This window comes from Sinocyclocheilus anshuiensis, unplaced genomic scaffold, assembly GCF_001515605.1.
Source record: "Sinocyclocheilus anshuiensis isolate Anshui unplaced genomic scaffold, SAMN03320099.WGS_v1.1 scaffold1500, whole genome shotgun sequence".
NCBI classification, from domain to species: domain Eukaryota; kingdom Metazoa; phylum Chordata; class Actinopteri; order Cypriniformes; family Cyprinidae; genus Sinocyclocheilus; species Sinocyclocheilus anshuiensis.
In genome coordinates, this window is record NW_015537960.1 from 937,710 (window position 1) to 960,028 (window position 22,319).

The window sequence follows — 22,319 nt, forward strand, 5'->3', positions numbered from 1 at the left end:
GTCACATGTGGTTGCCGCAAGCCCGCCCGCCACACCGTTCTCAAGCCCACCGGCCGCCGCTCATTCAAGCCGGCCTCTGCTCACTCTAGGCCTCCGCGTGTGACGCTGTGTTTCGTTGTGAAAGCGAAACTACTTTGTTTGGCCTTCCAAAAATGGACACGACCCTTTAATAGACAAGACTGTTTTAAGAGACACTCTTTAAGGGTTACATCTTTCAATTTCTCTTTTTAAGTTTGTGCTAGATGATGGGGAAATAAGCAATAACAATAATAATAATTCAATACCCAATAAATGGATATATTAAAAAAGACCGCTATCAGGCTGATATCATCTGATCTAATACTGTATTGGTCCCATTTATCTAAAAAATATTGTATATGTAATTATCATATGCTGAGGTGCTGAGATCGCTGGTTATTCAATTCTTGTAAATTCACCCACAATCTTAAAGCAAAAGCGCCTTCAAGAAAGAGGTGCCATTACTGACACCAGCACCGCATGTCCTGAGAAAATGTTTTGGTTTTGGAAACGTGTGCTCCTGTTCCTGAGAAGAAGCTGCTTGAGAGGCCGTGTGATTCCAGAGGCTGAAGACTCCTGACAGACAGTGATCCGTTTCTACGAGAATGAGCTCATGCCACAGGCAAACACAGACAGCAGACAGACAGAAGCTCCTGGAGCTGATAACAGGCTCTTTACTGCTCTCTATCACTCAGTCCTGCTGTCTCTCGCTCTCGAAAGCTTTAAACAGCAATGCATGCTTTAATGAAAACACATTTCCTCTACCTTTCTCAGCCCCACCAGATAAAACTTACATGCATTCATTATTTCTTACAACTTTGTATTACTGACTCTTCTCGTGTTATTGCCTCCTTAAAGGAACAGTTCACTCAAACATGACAATTTGCTGAAAATGTTCTCAAAAACGTCTTAATGATGGATTTGTTTCTTTTGGCTTCTCAATATGTTAACTGATGGACTGGAGTGGTGTGGATTACTTGTGGATTATTGTGATGTTTTTATCAGCTGTTTGGACTCTCATTCTGACGGCACCCATTCACTGCAAGTGATGGAATGCTACATTTCTCCAAATCTGATGAAGAAACAAACTCATCTCCATCTTGGATGGCCTGAGGGTGAATGAACGATTCCTTTAATGTGATAGTATTATGCAGCAGTGCATTGTGGGTAGGTGTCTGTTATGTCAATGCTTACTTGTGGAAGATCTTGGCCCGTTTGTCACTCGAAAAGTTCTCCAGCTGCAAAGACTCCTGGGTAAGGAATGCCACAGCGAGGTGGAAGTAGTTATTCCACAGCTGAGAGAAAAAAGGAGAGATCACTTAGTAAAGTAATACTCAAGTCACTTGAGGAATCACTCATTTTTATAACACAAAGAATGAGGGATGGGTTATGAAGACTAGCTTAATACTTAGTGTGAAAGATTTGAGTGAAGTATGAACAATAAGTATGAGCAACAGTCTGTGCACACACTGCTATTTAAAGCACAGAAGAGCTGATGTCACTCAACAATTATTTCAAATTAATTAATTGTCTCTTGAAAGCCAAAGCGTGCATCACCAGATGGGTTCATGGGTAAAACAAGGAGCGGGATAAGAATAACCACCAAACGGCAACAACCAACACGAGAACAAAGCTCAGAGAAGAGCCGCTTCAAATATTCAAATCAGATGCTGGGAAATTGCAGCCTATTAGCCTGTCATGAGTTATTCTGGTAGAGAAATTTAATGATCCCTGCTGGAACTTCCTCTAACTCAACGCTGAACGTGACGATTAAAAAACATGCTTTTCATAAATAAGACTATACGTTTGTTTTCAGTGCTTTCCGGTAGCACTTCTAGTCTTAATGCATTATACAGATATTAAAAGGACAGTTCAAATAAAAATGTTCAATCTGATATTCTTTCTTGCATTGAACACAAAATTAGACTCAATTTAGCTGGTATTATTCCAATATTTACAAAGCTATATAATTAAATGACAACAAATGAAATGCTGAAAGCATAGATGAAGTAAACACTTTACAATAATCATGATTATTTACATTACATGTAACTAACTAAATTTATTTTAAACAACAAGCATATGACCAGGAAACATGTATTAAGAAACTGAATTGTATAAAATAAATTAATTAAAAAAATACTGCAATATACTACAATATAAAACCCAATATAAACAGAGTATAAACATTACAGCCAGTTAACATTATTATCTAAAATTATGGCAATTGAAAACATGTAAAAAACAAAACAAAAAAAAATACAAATAAAATAAAATAAAATAAATTTAAAATAAATAAACATGAAAATAAATAAATAACATGCGTTTATAAAATAAATAAGTACTGCAACATTTATATATACACAATATTTATATATACACACACACATATACATACATATATATACAGTATCTCACAGAAGTGAGTACACCCCTCACATTTTTGTAAATATTTTATTATATCTTTAAGAAATGACACTTTGCTACAATGTAAAGTCATGAGTGTACAGCTTGTATAACAGTGTAAATTTGCTGTCCCCTCAAAATAACTCAACACACAGCCATTAATGTCTAAACCGCTGGCCACAAAAGTGAGTACACTCCTAACTGAAAATGTCCAAATTTGGCCAAATTAGCCATTTTCTCTCCCCGGTGTCATGTGACTCATTAGTGTTACAAGGTCTCAGGTGTGAATGGGGAGCAGGTGTGTTAAATGTGGTGCTATCGCTCTCACTCTCTCATACTGGTCACTGGAAGTTCAACATGGCACCTCATGGCAAAGAACTCTCTGAGGATCTGAAAAAAAGAATTGTTGCTCTACATAAAGATGGCGTAGGCTATAAGAAGATTGCCAAGACCCTGAAACTGAGCTGCAGCACGGTGGCCAAGACCATACAGCGGTTTATATAATGCACATGCACCAGGAATACATCAACTTGCCCTAATGTCAATCCACACTGATATTTTTTCTTGCATTAAACATCTGGGGATTTAGCATGTAATGACAGTGGTTGGGGACCAAAATCTCCTTGTTTGTTCCAACAGATTTGCTGAAGTTGAAGTCTCACCTGCAGCTCAAAGTTGGTTTGATCAAGAAACTTCTTGCTGAGCACGGCGGCGTACTGATTGATGGCTCGCAGGAAGACTCTGAAATCAGAGAAAACTCACATCAACCACTGTCCAATGAAAACTAGTGCAATGAGATCACAGCCATACTCTATCTATTCATTTTCATTCATTATCATATTTAAATGAGCGTGTTTGTTCTTAACCACAGCCTGTAAATGAACCATAAACACAGCCAGTTAAACACAGAATAATGTCATTCCTGACACAGAACTAAAGCTATGTTTAGCGTGCAGCGAAGAAGCACATAAACTACAGATGATAAACTTAATCACAGGTCTTTAACTCCGCCACACTGAGACCACATTAGGAGGATATTAGAGAGCTTTAAAGACGCTCTATTCACTTAGCTCAATAAAGGCCGTTGCTAATGAACTATGAGAGAGAACAAGAAATCTTCATATACTTCTCTAACTGTGTCACTGCTGAAGAAAAGGAGAAAGAGCAAATGGAGAGGAAGAACAGAACGGAGAAACTCAAATCACTGCAAAATGACAATCTGCAATCAAATCGAGATGAACAGATTCAAAGCATTGAATGTCCAGATCATTTCACATCCGTAATATGACATCATATGAGTAGCAGTCATGTTCACTCACTGGTCTGTAAAATTTGTAATTTTTCCCTAACATTTCCCAACAGGAGTAGGAGTCTCAAGATGCATAAGATGCAAATAAAGCAAGCAATCTATAGCGACTTCTAAAAAACACTTTTTGTTTTGTATTAAAAGCTTTTTTTGAGTTTTTATTTTTCTATGGTTATGTGTGTATTTTTGAAAAACAAACAAATAAATAAATACAGCAACATACTACAACATAAAATACAATTTAAGCAGATTATTTATATTATAGCTAATTAACATTATTACTGTCAAAGATGATGTTCTGAGGAAAAGCTATTTAATTCATTTGATGAAAGGCTATATTTAAAATAAATAAATACATTTATTTTAATTAACATTCACATGACCAGGAACGTGTATTAAGAAATTAAATAATTTAAAATAAATACATAAAATCTATTTTTTATTTCACGTTGACTATACCTCATGTGACTATACCTTATGTGCTCAGCCACAGGCTCAGCACCTGCCTACTTCCACTCACTACTACGAATCTACATCCCCTCCAGAAGTCTGAGATCCGCTAGTGAGCGACGCCTCGTGGTACCATCACAGAGAGGCTCAAAATCACTTTCCAGAACATTCTCGTTCACCGTTCCTGGCTGGTGGAATCATCTTCCCACCCCTATCCGGAATGCTGAATCCCTGACAATTTTCAAGCGACAGCTGAAAACTCATCTCTTTAAACGCTACTTGACTTCATCATTAAAAAAAAATAAATAAATAAAATAAAAAAAATATATATTTTTTTCTTTCTCTGTATTTATTCCTTCCCTTTTCTAGCTTGTACTTATTTGAACAATGCCTAAAACTTAGTATTTCAAGCACTTCCTGTGTCTGTTTGCCTCTTTAAGAAGAATCGCTTTATGTATTCCCAAATTGTAAGTTGCTTTGGATAAAAGCGTCGGCAAAATGACTAAATGTAAATGTAAATGTAAATACCTGTTCTGCTAGGTGGTCTAATGTCCAACATTATCAAACTGTCATGCGGCGACACTTGAGAAACACCAGCCAATGCTTCAATATCAAGTGTCAAAAGTCATCAGCTGAAGTAGATTGGACAAGTTTCTTATTATTAATTTCCAACATGAAAGCGCAAGCGGCGATGTTAACATCTGACCCCTCATGTGTGAGCGTCTGTCAGATGTTTGACATCTCATTAGCGCTACTGCATATCAGCGAATTGTAAGTCGTCTTAAAAGGCTCTGGCTGTGTAAACGCATCAGAAGCCTTATTAATCATCCTTTAATCTCAAGCGGGGCGAATTAATTTCTGATTGACTAAGATAAAGAGTGTGAGCGAGCGCTAACATCACGGCACTGCTACCGATCTGGAGGACATTTGACTCCTTTGTAATGGAGAGATGAAGAGTTTCTCATCAGGGCCAACAGATACAATCTGTTTATAATGCACTGCTGAAAAATAATTGCTTAATGTGACTGGAGACATTAATAATGCAAGTGAGCTTTACTGAATCAACAGATGGACAGACAGACTGATGACAGACTTTGGTCACAGCGGACGGCATATTTAATCTGACACGCATGAAAATGAGGATGTGTCACTTCAATATGTTGCATTAGAAACTTTTACTATATTGTTGATACCACGGTACATGCATCAATGCACTGCTATCAATGAGTAGGACTGCTTTTTATTATTTAAATGTGAGACTGAACATGAAAACAAGAGAGATATGAAAATATAAAGTGGGATGTGTCTGATCTGATTGTAGTAATTAACTGGATAATACATACACTTTGGGGTCAGCAAGATTATTATTTTTTTAAATAAATTAATACTTTTATTCAGAAATTATGCATTATATTGATCAAAACAGTTAAGATATTTATAATGTTACAAAAGATTTATATTTCAAATAAATGCTGTTATTTTGAACTTTATATTCATTAAAGAATCCTAAAAATATATAATGTATCACGTGTTCCACAAAATATGAAAGCACAAGTGTGTTCAACATTAATAATAATCAAAAATGTTTCTTGAGCAGCAAATCAGCATATTAGAATGATTTCTGAAGGATCATGTGACACTGAAGACTGGAGTAATAATGCTGGAAATGTAGCTTTACATCGCAGGAATAATTTACATTTTAAAACGCATTCAAATAGAAGCCAGGTATTTAAAACAGTAATAATATTTCACATTATTACTGTTTTTACTGTACTTTTTAACAAATAAATGCAGCCTTGCTGAGAATGAAACACAAAAACAAAAACAAAGTGGTAGTGTAACTAAGCATTAACACATGGTTATTTATACATTAATTACTTTTCTATGAAAAATAGCCAATGGTGGATGATCATATAAACCGTTACTGTGATATAGAATTACTCATCCCCAACATTACCCATGTTTCTGTATTATTGTTGTGGAAATTTGAGGCACACAAGAGCACAATGCCTTTCATAATAACAGCTTCATTTAAATAAACTCAATCATGCCATCTGATCTATAATACTGAAGTACAGTGACATTTTAAGTCATTTTTAACATCGGAAATGAGTGTTTTAGAGCTTCCAAACATGCAGTACAAAACTCTCTCTAAAGAACAGGAAAGGAAACAGAAATGCAGCAGCAGCATAACATACACTGCGTTTCATTGATTGAATATTCTATTCTACAGTCAAAATGTTAGAATGCTGTTCATCGACTTCAGCTCAGCATTCAACACAAATAATCCCACAACAGCTCATCAATAAACTAAACCTGCTGGGCCTTAGCAATTCCCTCGTATGTCCCCACATGCAGCAGAATGACAATAAAGCTCAACCTGAACTTGACTTGAACTTGAAAAATACATTTTGTGTCAGAATGATAGATCGCTCAGTGCCACGCCTGCCATTATAACACAAATCACTGGTTAACATCATCTTTTGGAAGGCAAATAGGTTATCGTTTCCTAAGGTGAACTGTGTTTTTTTTTTTTAAATATCATTTCAATCTCAGTTTAATATGCAGAAACAACTGTAAGTAAAAGTGTAATACTGTAGTACTTTGTGGCATTAAACATCGCACTGTCTGTCATCAACTGACAGACATCAGTTTGTCAATCTATATTAGCATTCAAAAGTTTGGGGTCAGTAAGAGGAAAACTCTCTACTGCTCCCAGAGGCTGCATTTATTTGGTTAAAAATACAGTAAAAATAGTAATATTGTGAAATATAATTACAATTTAAAATAACTGTCTTCTGTTTGAATAAATTGTGAATTCCTGTGATTTCAAAGCTGTATTTTCAGCATCATTACTTCAGTCTTCAGTGTCACATGATCCTTCAGAAATCATTCTAATATGATGATTTGCTGCTCATTTCTGATTATTATCTGTTATTAGCTGTGCTGTGGATATTTTTTTCTCTTTGATGAATAGAATGTCCAAAAGAACAGCATTTACTTGAAATAGAAATATTTTGTCTCTGTCACTTTTGATGAATTCAAGGCATCCTTACTGAATAAAAGTCACGGGACTAATTACATATATTAAACGCAGTTCATGCATTTGCATTATTTGCCATTATGGCTATCTCATTGACACCTGGTGGTTCTTGCACATGCAAAAATCATCATCATCATCATCATCATCATAATGACAGAGTGATTGCTAAGATGTCCTGAGTGATTTTAACAAACAAAAACAAAAAATTCAACAAAATACATAATAAAAAAAACAAAACAACAACAAAAAAAATATCACAACAAAAATAGAATATGAAATAAAACAAAATAAAATACATCAAAGTAAAATTAACAAAATAAAATAAATATCAAATAAACTCATGGAAACTTATATTATAGATGTGTGTAAATGACAGTAATTGATAAAGGAAAACTTTAATTCAAAAATAAATAAATAACATATTAAAGCAAAATATAAAAAAAAATTAATAAACTGAAATAAAACTGAACTAAATAAAACATCACAATAAAACAAAACCAAAACAAAATACAATAATAAATAGAATAAAATAAAATTAATTCAGAGACACCTCCATCATAGGTGTCTGTAAATGACATTAAAACATGAAGGTACACTTTCTTAATGACAGATTTAGGCTATTTTTAAAATCAAATTCACATGGGACTTTATACAGAGGTTTAAATACGCCTTCAAATGTGGATCATCCAATCAATTTTCAGTCAAACTCAATCCGTTTCATCAATTCCTTTTGACTCTATAAATAAACTGGATCAACGATCCAAGACAAACACCACCAGCACATTCTGTTTGGCTCTAACACATAAGTAGCACTGATGAATGTGCAGGCCGCGTTTGAGTGCTGATGAACTGCTCTCATTTCAGCAACACACAGCCCTTACACAGTTTATCCGTTCATCAGAGCATCAGAAGACCAAACAACCGTGTAAGACGGTTAAAGACGATTTCTCTAGTGCCGCAGCTGCTCAATATGAGGCCGCGAGGTCAAACGAATCCCACTTTTGATGATCCCTATATCCCTCATGCGCTCTTCCTTTTAATACCACTGACATGAGTAATCAATGCATGCAGACGCAGTCGTGTGAGCCATACGCAAACGGCAGCTGGGCTCTGATCTCCGGAAATCTGTCTGGGATGCAAACGGAGCAAAGACAAGCCTCATTTTAACCCCTCACAATTAAAGCCAATCAGTCTGTACGCTCGAGCACGGCAGGGCAAACACTAGAAACGCCAACAGATTTCACACGTCGTTCATTGCTGCTAATGTAGATTCAGTAACAGATGCATGTGTGTTTGTGTTGCAGTCGGATCTAATGACTCTGACTGGACTGCTGATCCATGAACCTCAAAAGCAATTTTGCTGCATCAGAGGACTGCAAAAACATCCATTTACTACTTCTTTCTAGCAGCAAACTGAGGTCAGGCAGCTTAAATCGGCTCGTGGGACCATGATACTGCATGTTGCAACTTTAAACAGAACTTTCAAACATAAATAAATATTGACATACAAATAAATACATATAAAAATAAACACACATATACACAGCATACATATAGTGTTGGGTTAAATGCAATCTGGATTCTGTAATCAGGTTCCAAAAAATAAGTACTTGTAATTAGATTACAGTATGTTATAAAATGCTCATAATCAGATTACAGTTACTTTTTTATGGGTTACACGATTACATATTATATTGAGTTAGGTCAAAAGTAGTCTAAAAGTAATCAAAAAGTAGTCAGACTACATTTCCTAGAATAACTACAATTTTCAGCAAGTAATAATCTACCAAGCATATATATATATATGTCAACGATTCTGTGTTTTTCTGTCAATATGGGGTGCTGTGTGTACATTAATGAGACCCACTGTGTGTGTGTGTATATATATATATATATATATATGTGTGTGTGTGTTTGTGTGTACATATTTTGTTGTTAAAAAGTATGAACTATAAATTTGTGTTTTATGTAAACTTCACATGCAAGATTTCAAACTATACCATTAAAGAGGCAATTCATATGTCCAAACAATGTCAGATGTGACAGTGAAATAAATAACTAAATTAAATGATTAAATATATGAGAATTACACCATTATTATCTAATAAATTATTATAATACATTACATTAATTTTCTGCCTTCTCTCAATGAAAACAGAAACTTATTTTGCATTAAGACAGAAAAATAATTATGCTTGGCCACAGCGGGCCTCCGTATGTGCCGTTATGAAGTGAAATCTCAGCTCTTTTCTAGTTTATGGCCCTCATTGTGAATTAATCAGCGCTGCATATTTATGCACATGATTTCTCACAGCTTCAGTCCAAACTGGATATCTGTGCACATGAGTCAGCTGAAACGTCACCCGTTCATTTAACTCTAATTGAAGAAATCTTTAGCTCAGAGGGATCTGATTAACTATCCAAAGGTCTACACTTCCTTCTGAACAATCAAAACTTAGTGTTTCACAAGTTAATATGGTGCACGATTATAAAATTAAAATTAAATAAGCAATGTGGACTTGAGTAACAGTTGGCAGACATAATATACTATAAAATAAATAACAAATACATCCTGAACAGTCAAATGAGTCTCTCCAAAACTGCTGCTTTGTGCAGTACAAATTCATACATAATTAATTAAATTCCATCCAAATGTATTTATGAAGCACTTTTCACCACACAAATCACTCCAAAACAGCTCTACAGAGAATAAAACCTCACAAACCCACTGAGCAAGACAAAGGTGATTAGACTGAGGAAAAATAGAGCGGTATAAATAAATAAATAGATAACGATACAAATAAACTCTAAGATATATAAATAAACGTTCCAGTTTTCACACTTTACCAGTCGTTCGTGAATCCAGGATAAAAATAAAATGAATAAATAAAAAAATAAAATGAATGATAAAAACATATGAATGAATTAATCGATACATAAATAAAATCATGCAAGTCTTTTGTGAAAAGAGGATGGATAGATGGATTAATAAATAAATACATTCAATTCACACTTTGTTTGTTCCACCTTTCTGTATTTCCCACTTTTCCATTCTTTTGTGAATCCAGGACAAAGATTAAAAAATATATATATATATATGAATGAATGAACCAATAAATTAATTAATTCATTAGTGATTGAATAAATAAATGCATAAATAAATATAATCGCAAAAAAGAAATAAATACACAAATAAATACATAATAAATAAATAAACAAACAAACTAACACAAATTAATGAATTCCACACTTTTTGAGTCTTTTAAGAATAAATAATTTAAAAAAGAAAGAAAGAAAGAAAGAAAGAAAGAAAAAGAAAGAAAGAAAGAAAGGTGAAATGCAGATCTGAACTGCAGTCTGTTAACTGGTAATCTTTGCTTAAGCTTCCCTGCATATTTTTTAATCTGCAGCTGCCACCTAAGATGAATTATTTCCCATGTTCACCATCAGAAGTGTGCGGTCGTGCACATGTGAGCTGAAGCAACACAACTTTACAAGGGTTTTATTTTAAACAATGCTGCTCTGAGTCACGAGAGAAAAAAAAAAACTAATTTCAGGTCTAAGAGCTCCTCTGCTAAACTAGCAGACAATGCTAACCTCGGGTTGCTGGGTGTCATTAAACACGGCTAGACAGAGCTGACTGATGAGAGAACGAGGGAGACGGAGAAGAAGATGATTCTAGCGTGAGTCGGGAAGATGAGGTAGTTCTGTCTGAACAGGAAATTAATATTAATAATTAAGAGCAGTGGGAGGCTTTTAGCGAGCAGCTTGATTGCCAGTAACAGAGATTTGGCCTGCACCGATGCTGCAAATGCAGACGACACGAAGGAGAGAAAGTCACCGTCGTCTTCCCAGAGAGAGACTCTACATCACCGTCTCATATTTCTGCTGTTTTACATCACATTTACAACATCCCTGAGTCACGCTTTCTGTTACTGAAGAAGCTCACAGCAGTGCTATGAATCTGTAAACTGATTACTCACGTTAACGGTGCTTGAACATCCGCAGGGAAAATATTCCAGACAAAACACGACGACTGCCAAAATGGAACTGACTCAAATATGTAGTAATAATGAGTAATAATGATGGCTAAACTAGATTTTTGCATATTATAAATGGAAGCGTGAGTGGAGTTGCCCACACAAAAATCATCACTATGCTGTGTTAGAGTGGTTGCTATGTGGTTGCTAAGGTATTCCAAGTGATTTTAGGGATACTGTGCTTTTTATCCAATAAATTACTGATTTTTCCTTAAGTCTTTGCCTGGGAAAAAGTATTAAAAATTTAATTTAAATAAATAAAAAAAATAAACGGTTGCAATGCAGTTGCTAAGGTGTTCAGAGTGATTCCAGGGAACCCAAGGTTTTTAACCAATAAATTACTGATTTTCTTTTTCTAAACTTTTGACTGGGAATGAATGAATGAATGAATGAATGAATAAACACACACATTTATAAATAACTAACAAATGTTATATAAATAACTTAAACTACAAATAATTTAAAATATGAAAATAATAAAAAATAACACATTAAATATAAAAATTAATATTAAATATAATATATAAAAATAACAAAATAATAAAATAAAATACATGCCGAATAAGAATAAGCTGAATAAGTTAAAAGTTTAAGTTTAATAACCTGTTTTAAAAAAATAAATATAAATAAAATATAAAATATACATATTTTTTATTAAAACTATTTCTAACATAAAATTTTAAAATATCAAAATAAAACAAAACAAAAACAAATAAGAAATAACCAAATAAAAATAAACGAATAACATCAAAATAAAATAAAATAAAATAAAATATAAAATAAAATAACAGCCTTAGCAAACAGCACTAATTGCAGTAAGAAACAGTGAATGCAGACAGAACTGAGAGTTTCTTCCAGTTTAACATTAGCGTTTCACCTGCTGCTCCTCATCCCTCCAGGAGAGCAAATTCTCACTTCTTAAACTCTCGGTTTTCACTCTTCTCATCTCAGGCAATTTTCTGCTGCAGTGAACACGCAGCACGATGATCCACTGAAGAGCTGCTGATGCTGAAGTCTGCTGCTGTCCTCAGAGACACACGGGCATCTACCTGAAGGCCTGAAGGAAACTTACGCACACTTGTCAGTCTACAGCCCTGCTCTGGGCTCTTTAGAGGATTCGTTTGGTGCTGAGGAAAGACGTTCTCCAAAAGGAACATTACAGAGAATACACAGAGAAACACAGTGTTCACTTCCCCAAAAACCCTGGAGACTGCCATAGTAAGGACTAGGACAGAGCATTGTGGGAAGTACAGGAACAGCCAATAGACACGCTTATATGGACACTTTTTGTTTCAGTCGGAATGAAATCATTTTGACTGATGAATCTGAACTTTGAGTTTATACGAACGCTAAATAAAGTGCTCGGGTTGATGTGCTTCAAATCAGATTGAATCTTTTGACATGCGCACACTGCACGAGCTTCCCGCTGTTTTGCATACTAACCATCCTTTTCTTTGTTTTAAAAAGCAGACTTAATATTGATCTATTTCGGGTCCTAATTAGGAGACGACAAGCACACAACGTTTTGTGCAATGATGCTTATATTAATCAAGCAGTACAAACATGCATTCTCGCACCCAAAACAAGACGTCTGCAGATGAGAGTTCAAAGCAAGCCCTTGTGGCACAAAGTTATCATGCACCACTTCACAGAAGAGGAGTGGAAAAATAATTTTAGATTGACACGACAGTCATTTATTAGATTCAATGAAAACAATATTGGCTAGTTCCATGTGTCATGCGTCATTGTGCCATTTCTCTGTCATTGCACATGTATTTGCATTGCATTTTCATTCAGATTGGACTTTTAAACCGATTGTAATCGGAACACAACGCTCCATGTAAACGCATCTATTGATTCCCACATGACTACTGTAGCATTTGGACCAATCAGACACACATTTGTTCATTAGATTTAACAAATCAATTATTCATTAGATTAACAAATAATCACAGACCCCTCACCCAATAAACATACTGGGTGCCAGCATGTCTGGAAAGGACCACAGACCCCTGGTTACCATGGCAACCAGGACATCTCAGCCAGACCAGACAAACTTTACGACTTAATGGCATGTTGAGAGTTCTCCCTCTCACCATTTTTCAACCACAGCAAAAACATAATGCCCATAAAAATCTTCTCTAATTAATTCATAGGAAAAACTTTCTTTGAATGAACACACGTATACTTCAGGTCATTGTGTATGTTGTTACTGTTCTTGTATATTGTCTTTTGTATTGTATACTGTTTTATGCATCCTTATGATAGAACCACTCGTTCATGTAATCTTACCTATATGTAATCTTACCATGTTTAGTATCTATGAATTCGTCTTCTGATGATCTAAACGAGTGTATATAATATGTTGGTCCAATCGAATTACGTATGCAAAATACCATGCTCTGAGACAGAGTCCATTGGAGTCACCATTGGCTCTTTGAAATCCCAGAGGAGTGACCTCGATAGAAGATAAAGGCCTCACACATCAGTGACCTGCCTTCAGTCTGCGGTTTTGTTAGTTTCTGAGAAGATAAGGATGTGAGCTAGAAACTCTTCTGCAACCCTTAAGTCTCCGCCCTTTTGGAGTCCATCACTCTTCAAACCCGGAAGAACATGATCGCGACTCCTACACCACCGAACCTCCAAACCATCAAGACTTTCATCCGAGACTGCATCCGGACGCTTGTTCAAGGCCAAGGCAATGCAAGTATCGTACATTTAACTAAACGAAACAGAGGTTTAGTATAAGCTGTAGACCCCGTTCTAAAACGGCGCTGATGGTTTTACTCGGGTGGTTAACTGACTCTTTTCATAGCTTCATTCTCTGGTTTTCCTGATGGTTTCATCCATCAAGTCTCATTTGCCCTTTCCCATGTACGCGTGAGTGTATGTTTATTCGTTTGTTTATATTAGTTATACGTGTTAGCGTTTAGTTAATAAAACTTCTGTGCACAAATTACATGAGTTTCTGGTCCTGCCTGCGAATAATGTCCCTTTACGATTTTGATCCTTGCTACATGCTCTAATGCATTAATACTGTTGGAAAGTATTTTCTGTTGCCACAAAAATATCCTTTCTTAAGAGTTTTATATGAACTTACACTGAATGTTCGCTGGACGAACAGATTAGTTGATGTAAATTTAATCCTGCTACAGTTAGTTGATGTAAATTTAATCCTGCTAGAGTTACTACTGGCAGCTGATATAAATAATTGTAATTAATAATAATTAATTGTAATTATTTATAGACACTGCCTTTTGAGCTAATTTGCTACACTATCACACACAGACAAACTGTGATGGGTTGAGCTGAATTCAAAGATGCCAATAAACACACATGCTATATTAATACTTCATGTTGCTAGGAATCATAAAAGCCCTAAAAAACCTTAGACTAACTACAAGTAAAAAAAAAACCTATTTTGATTATTAATGTTAATTATTAATCACTATTGATGTTTTCATCACATTGCTGTAGCATAAAAGCAATAAACAAAAGTTTTGTTTTTTTTTTACACACTTTTCCTGTCTTACATGCATCCTGGATGGATGGATAAATAAATACATACATACATAAATGTCAAATACAGACAAATATACATATAATAAATAATAAAATACAATACACTTAGTCATCCAAAAACACTGCAACAAGGCTTACTGCTTTAAATGAATTCTGACTAGATGATATGAAATAAAATTTGACTTTTACTATTATTAAGGGCATGTAATATTACATAAAACAAGTTTTAGGCACTCCTCTTCACAAAGGTTTTCAGAGAGATTTCATGGATTCAGTGCTTTGACCAATACATTTCTGATTTTCCCGCCACATTTTTGTAGCATAAAAGCAATAAACAAAAGTTTTGTTTTTTTTTACACACTTTTCCTGTCTTACATGCATCCTGGATGGATGGATAAATAAATACATACATACATAAATGTCAAATACAGACAAATATACATATAATAAATAATAAAATACAATACACTTAGTCATCCAAAAACACTGCAACAAGGCTTACTGCTTTAAATGAATTCTGACTAGATGATATGAAATAAAATTTGACTTTTACTATTATTAAGGGCATGTAATATTACATAAAACAAGTTTTAGGCACTCCTCTTCACAAAGGTTTTCAGAGAGATTTCATGGATTCAGTGCTTTGACCAATACATTTCTGATTTTCCCGCCACATTTTTCCAGTCTTTTGTGAATCCTGGATAATAAATAAATAAATAAAATAAAAAAACACCACTTACTTATCATAAAATCACATGGATTGTTGCTTTAAATGAACTGTGACTAAACAATATGAAATCAAATTTGAACTTTACTATTACTCAGTGCAAAAACTTCAAACATAAATATATTACCAAATTGACTTTCTCAACCGGTGTGCTCACACAGACTAATAATCATTATATTTTAGGAGTTAAAAAAAAAAAAAAAGTAGTTAAAAAAATACTTTTAAGACAAAACTTTACATATACATGAGTGAAGCCGAAGAAGTTTAATGCAGTATCACACTAGTTCCTACACTGCTGGTTTCCAGCCAGCTCTCTAAAGCTTAAAAAAAAACACACTTGCTAAATGGTCCCTAGTTAGTGCTAAATGAGCGTGTGGCGTGGTGTCAGCGGTGGAGTGGGTGTGCGGGATAGATGGGTCAGAACAGCACACGGGATAAAACCCTTCCTAAAGTGATTACAATAAAACCATTAGAGAGCCAGAGCGGAGCGCCATTCCCCTCACACATCCACACTAATCCACAGCACCTTGTGCACTACATAGGGCGCTATGTTTCTCTCATTCTCAGTCCTGAATTGAAAACAGCACACAAAAGTCATTCAGATTTGAGCAAGGGAAACATAAATAATACAAGCTGCCTAAATAGTGCTAACAAAATGTTCCCAACTTACGCTAAATTTAAGCTTTTGGAAACCTCATCATGCCACAATATGCTAAGTCAATCATGACGAATTTGTCATCATCAAACGAATAAGCCTGTTCTTTCTGATTAACGACTAAATGTATGCATTTCTCAGTCTTCATTTAGCCCGTAGCCGCTATCTGGATGATCTGCATGCTCATCTAGCTTTAATGCTAATGAGAGTTTAGCACACAATCACGCTGCTAATTGAGTTCAGAAAGCGGCCGCGATAGCGATCAGCATCCATTAGCATGCTAGCATGAATAGACTCTGGCTTATTTTTGTGCTTAAAGACAAAGCAAGGTCAAACCCTCCACCGCCGGACCAATTCATCATCACATCACTGCAATTTAGCATTTGTGATTTGATAAATAATTACTTTTTCAGATAAAGCAAAAAGGAAGGCTTTCCCTCAGGGAATTCATCACCTGACTGCTAGAATCCACTACACATGTATCATGCTACCGTTCAGACATTTTTATTTTTATTTATTTATTTAGTCATTTAGCAGACGCTTTTATCCAAAGCAACTTACAAATGAGGACAGCAGCAATCAATTGTAGTATCAAAACAACTAAAAACACATCCAACACTAAAAGCTAAAACTTTATAAATACTACTTATACACATTTTAAAAATAAAGAAATTAAATAAAAATGACAAATGCATACAACAAAACGTCAAAACTTAACATTTAAATGAAAAACAAAAAATAAAGCTAAAAACAATTCAAAATATTAAAGAACAAAAGGTATAAGAGTATAATAATGATTCTAACATAACACTAAGCCAAACACCAAAAAAAAAAAAAACTACATATGTGTATGCACAACCATACACACATACATATAATATGCATACACATTTATAAATTCAATATATACATTATTTCATTTCCATCATGTTAGCAATCCAGTTAGCACTAAAGATGGTCAGGCTGGTCAACCTAAACCTACTTATACAAGGCTTGCTTAAGATTGACTAGTCTACTAGTTGTTTAGACCAAGGGTTTTCAAACTGGGGTCCAGAGGAAGACAAAAAAAACCTGTAAAATGATTGAATGAATGAATGAATACTTGCATATATCTAACACTACAGTACTATAGTGAGTACGAAAAATTAATGATGTAATGTAATGCAAACAAAAATGTTTCCAAATAATATATTACACATAGCTATAAGACTCATTTTTTACAGTATAAATTGTATTTATATTTATACTTTTTCACAGTATCAATTGGATAAAATTAAAGTCCTACTTTCTGAAAATTATTCAAGCTTAACTTTAAAAGTGAGTATATAATGGCTGAGTTTTCATTATAAAAGAGTATATTTCTTTAAGCTCAAAAATAGAGGAAATCCAACCTTGATATAAATCTAAATAAAAGAAGAAAAGTAAACTCAGAGAAGACAGCAAAACTCAAGCACAGAAAGTCAAATGATGTCTAACGATGTAGCACATGCAAATAATTAATCAGGAATCCGCACTACTTCAGAGGAGCATTAAATAAGTAAGAACAAACATGAAATAATCAACAACGCACACTCATCTGACATCAGTGCCAGCTCTTCATATCAAACATGCTGCTATAATTAAACTGACCGGCCAGAGTATTTCCATCTTTCTTTAGGGATGACTTCCTCCTTTAACATTTAGTGACTTTAGTGAGTTGAAAATGCTCTCTAAATGAATTCCCAGCATCTGGTTTTAAGGCCCTCTCACTCTGAAATACCACATAAAATAAAGCACTAAATTACAGCAAAGACGACATGGCATAGGATGGAAATAACTCGACCTTTACCTGAACGACAGAGCCGTCATGTGCATTTCAGAGGTCACCAAGCCCAGATAGAGGTCCAAGACTCACAAAAATGGTACAGACTTGAACTTTGATAGCATCACTGTCTGTATTTGAAAACAGCTGAGTAAATACAGCAGAACCGAAGGGCAAAATGTGACTAGCAGTAAAAGGGAGTAAAACTAAATAACAGCAGACACTGCAAAGCATACTTATAGCACAGCAAACACAACAGCACCGCAAAAACAGGTCTGCTATTTAAGAATCAGTATTACCCATCACTCATGATTAAAGGCAGGGTAGGGGATTTGGTTCAAAAACAGTTTTAATTATGTTGGTTAAAAGTCTTTTCAGATCCCGATAGCAGTTAAGTGCTCTGAATGTATTTATATTGTCTGTGGATGGTGAAGGACCATAAAATGTTTGTCCAATCACATCCCTCGGTCCGAGGACTACTATAGGCTGTCCTACCTGCCTGTCAATGTATGTATTTGTATACCTCTGTGCACCCTGTTCGCGCAGACATGATACGTCATCAGCGCGTTCTGTTACGCTATTGCTGACCAAGCAAGCGTTACTATTGTAATATTAGCCACTTTATACTGTAATGTTTTCTCACTGGTGAATGAGACATGAGGTAATTCTGACAGCATTGCATTCATTCCTCCACCAATGCCGTCTCTCACTGGTTAGAGGAGGCGTGGCTTTGGAGAGTGATTTGCAGGGAGGGTGGGATCCCATGCTTTCAAAGCTAGCTTGCTACTGCTTAGCAACAACAGCATAGCAACATGTTGAAAAAAAAAATAACTCAAAACACCTTAGCAACACTTCAAATAACACTCAAAACCCCCTTTGCAAAACTCTAAATTAGAGATGCACTGATACTAAATTTCCCAGCTGATACCGATAGCAGATTATTCAGACTGACATCTGCCGATTCAATACGATAGTTTAGTTTTCTTAAGGAAAATAAATCTCTCACAACTAATGCTATAAACTATACAGGGAGCCCTCTCTACTTCTGCGTTGAAGAATAAGGTGGATAACTTGTATTATAGCAGAAGAGACTATCGCTTCATGCTGTCGCCTGACCTGAAGCGTCTACAGCGGTCTGTCACACCACATTTAAGAGCGCCAAAATGGAATTTAATGTTTTAATTTTGTGATAAAATGTACAGGATTTGAAAGCTGAGTCTGTTTCGTATCAAAAGTAACAAAGCACAAAGCTCTTTGCGATTATTGGATGGGAAATGCACTACAAATAATGCTTGCTGAAGGGAAAACCGTGGCTCTGGCAACCCTGGCTTGAACTACAGATGATTCATAGCTTCAAAAATAGAACCAGCATTAACAGCACTGCATTAATGTTTTATTATTGCTTAAACTTGGAGAGCCCTAAATTCGACCCAAGAAACATTTTTTTTTCACTCTGACACATTGCTGTCTAACATGTTTTTCCACCCCCTTTAGATTGACAGGATATAATTGGCTCTGATCATCGGCTGTTTTTAAACAATCGACCAATGGCCGATAGTGCATCCCTACTCTAAATAACACTCAAAATACCTTAGCAACGCCTTAGTAAAACCCCAGCATTGTGGTGGCTAGTTTGGCATGTGCAATCACATTTTCATAAGAAACTCTGATAAATATGGCGTAAATCTACAGCAGAGCTTGAACCGCAGACATGTCTGCATGTGTTTGATATTGTGCTGAACTTCAGTTCGTTCTTCCACTGATGCTTCACCTCTCTGACTGAGACCTTACACAACCTCTCTGGAGGAGAAGCTCTGGATTATGGGTAATTGCGCTCAGAGGAACGAGCGCTGAGACTCCACACATCAAACCTTCCTCAAGACATAAAGCAGCCATGTAATTATCCTGAAAACAGCTCATAATTAAATCTGCCGAACCTTTTAATTTACCCAGGAGTCACAGCTATGCTGCGTACACTGTAGAGTCCAGCAAACCAAACACATGACACTGAAAAAACACAGTCAGCCACATACAATCTGCCATTAACATATGCTAATCGAACAAAGCAATGTTCTAATAACAAATTGATTGTAATAATCATGTATTTTGAGCAGCAACTCGGCATATTAGAATGATTCCTGAAGGATCATGTGACACTGAAGATTGGAGTAATGATTCTGAAAATTCAGCTTTGCATGACAGCAATAAATTACATTTTAAAATATATTCAAATAGAAATATAGAATTAGAAATATATTCACTGAAATATTTTTTTTTCCATATTTTTGAATAAATAAATGCAGCAGTGGTGAGCAGAAGAGACTTTCAAAATCCGTCTACATTGATCAATGTAGAGAGACCAGAAAATGTAAATGAACGTAAGAGAGCTAATGATTACTGTTGCATATGAGCTTCAGGATAATATGAAACATATTATTCTCAAGCGCTTGTATGCAGTCATTATGGGTGCTTTATTGAAAAAAAAAGAAGAATTAGAAATGAAATGGTGCATGCTTTTTGACCATGAACCTAATACAGTTTGAGTTGTTGAACTAGAGAGAAAAAGATTTTAAAATCAATTTCATATTGTTCTTTAATGCATATGACATTTGTTACTCATGTAAAAGAGAAACAAATGATGGTGTTCTCTTCTGGTTAGGAAAATGAGAAACGTACTCAAGCACGTAATTGTGTGATGGAGTGAGCTGCAGCCGTTTGAAACAAATAAAGAGAATAAAGGCAAATAAAAATATGAAACATGAATGGATTGCCTGCTTTTTCAATTCAGGAGTGCATTATAGGATTACAGGCTGACTAATATTAACATGCTCATTATTATACCCAGTATAATTATCACAGCTGAATCAATTCTGTGATTGATCAGTTACATGTGACAGTCATTCATAAATGCAATTAGATACAACCATTCCATTGATTTCTAGGCATCTAAAGCTGTAAATAATAATAACAATAATTTCTTTAGTGAATTCAGCCCTGATTGTACAAACACACCTACTGAAAATGAATCATGTATGACTATGGCTTATTAAGAAAAATCCACTGTGATCTCTTACAGCACATACAGATGGTACATCAGCAATCCATTGGTGGACCGAAAAGAGCATAAATTATGTTCTAGCTCAGATGATGCATTGCAGAGAGAGACTGAGCGATCCTCTATTATTCTGCTGTGAGTGGAACTGATCTGTCCAGCTGTTGGTTTACAATTGCTGGCATATGACAGTCCACACGCACTACTGTCCACAGATCCACAGACTCCACTCCAAAACATACTGAGCTGCCGTGATGTCAAATGCCTACACAGGCATGCTAACAGGCTCAGAACTGGCATCATACATATAGCAATCAACCTCAATGGAGTTTGATGCTAGCATGTTTGCTTTGTTACACATTTTGAGACTCTAAAACACTCAAAACACCTTAGCAACTCCATAGAAACACTCTCAAAACATACAAAACAACCCAGCAACACCCTATAACATTCAAAACACCCTATCAACTGCATAGCAACACTCTAAAACAAACAAATTACCTCAGAAACATCACATCAAGACCCAAAAGCACTTAGCAACTGCATAGCAACACTGTAAAATATCCCAATACCCTAGCAACGTTCTAAAATTACTCAAAACACCCTAGAAACTGTAAAACCACCAAAATACACTAACAACATTCTAGAAACACTCAAACATACTAGAAACTGCAAAGCAACTCTAAAATCTAAAACACTTTATGAACAGAATAAAAAAAACACACGAAAACTGCATAGCAACACTGTAAAACACCCAAAATACCCTAGGTCACATTCTAGAAACACTCAAACACCCTAGAAACCACAAAGCAACTCTAAAATCTAAAACACCTTAGGAACAGCATTGAAACACTCTAAAAACTGCATCGCAGCATTGTAAAACACTCAAATACCCTAGCAACATTCTAACACACACCTTAGAAACACTAACTGAAAACACCTTAACAACAGCATAGCAACACTCTAAAAAAACTCAAAACACCTTAGCAATTACATAGCAACACTCTAAAACACTCAAAATTACCTAGAAACATTCTTTAAAAAAATCACCCGAACTGCATAGCAACACTCTAAAAACAGTCAAAACCTCATAGCAACTGCTTAGCAACACTCAAAACTCCCTAGCAAATGTATAGCATCACTCAAAACACCCTAGCAACATTAAAGCACTCAAAACCTCATAGCAACTGCTTAGCAACACTCAAAACCCCCTATCAAATGTATTGCATCACTCAAAACACCCTAGCAACACTAAAAACACTCAAAACCTCATAGCAACAGCTTAGCAACACTCTAAAA

The 22,319-nt window shown here is 35.3% G+C and overlaps 1 protein-coding gene across 1 annotated transcript in view; it reads right to left on the minus strand.

The window, feature by feature from the left end:
- The window catches only part of LOC107666886 (dedicator of cytokinesis protein 1-like), a 262,036-nt gene that overhangs the window by 51,941 nt on the left and 187,776 nt on the right, over positions 1-22,319 (minus strand). Inside the window, exons 28-29 of the mRNA XM_016458403.1 lie at positions 3,087-3,165; positions 1,213-1,313 (exon numbers count right to left, since the gene is read on the minus strand). Of these exons, the coding sequence (XP_016313889.1) occupies positions 1,213-1,313; positions 3,087-3,165 (180 nt within the window). The remainder of the gene's footprint in view (positions 1-1,212; positions 1,314-3,086; positions 3,166-22,319) is intronic.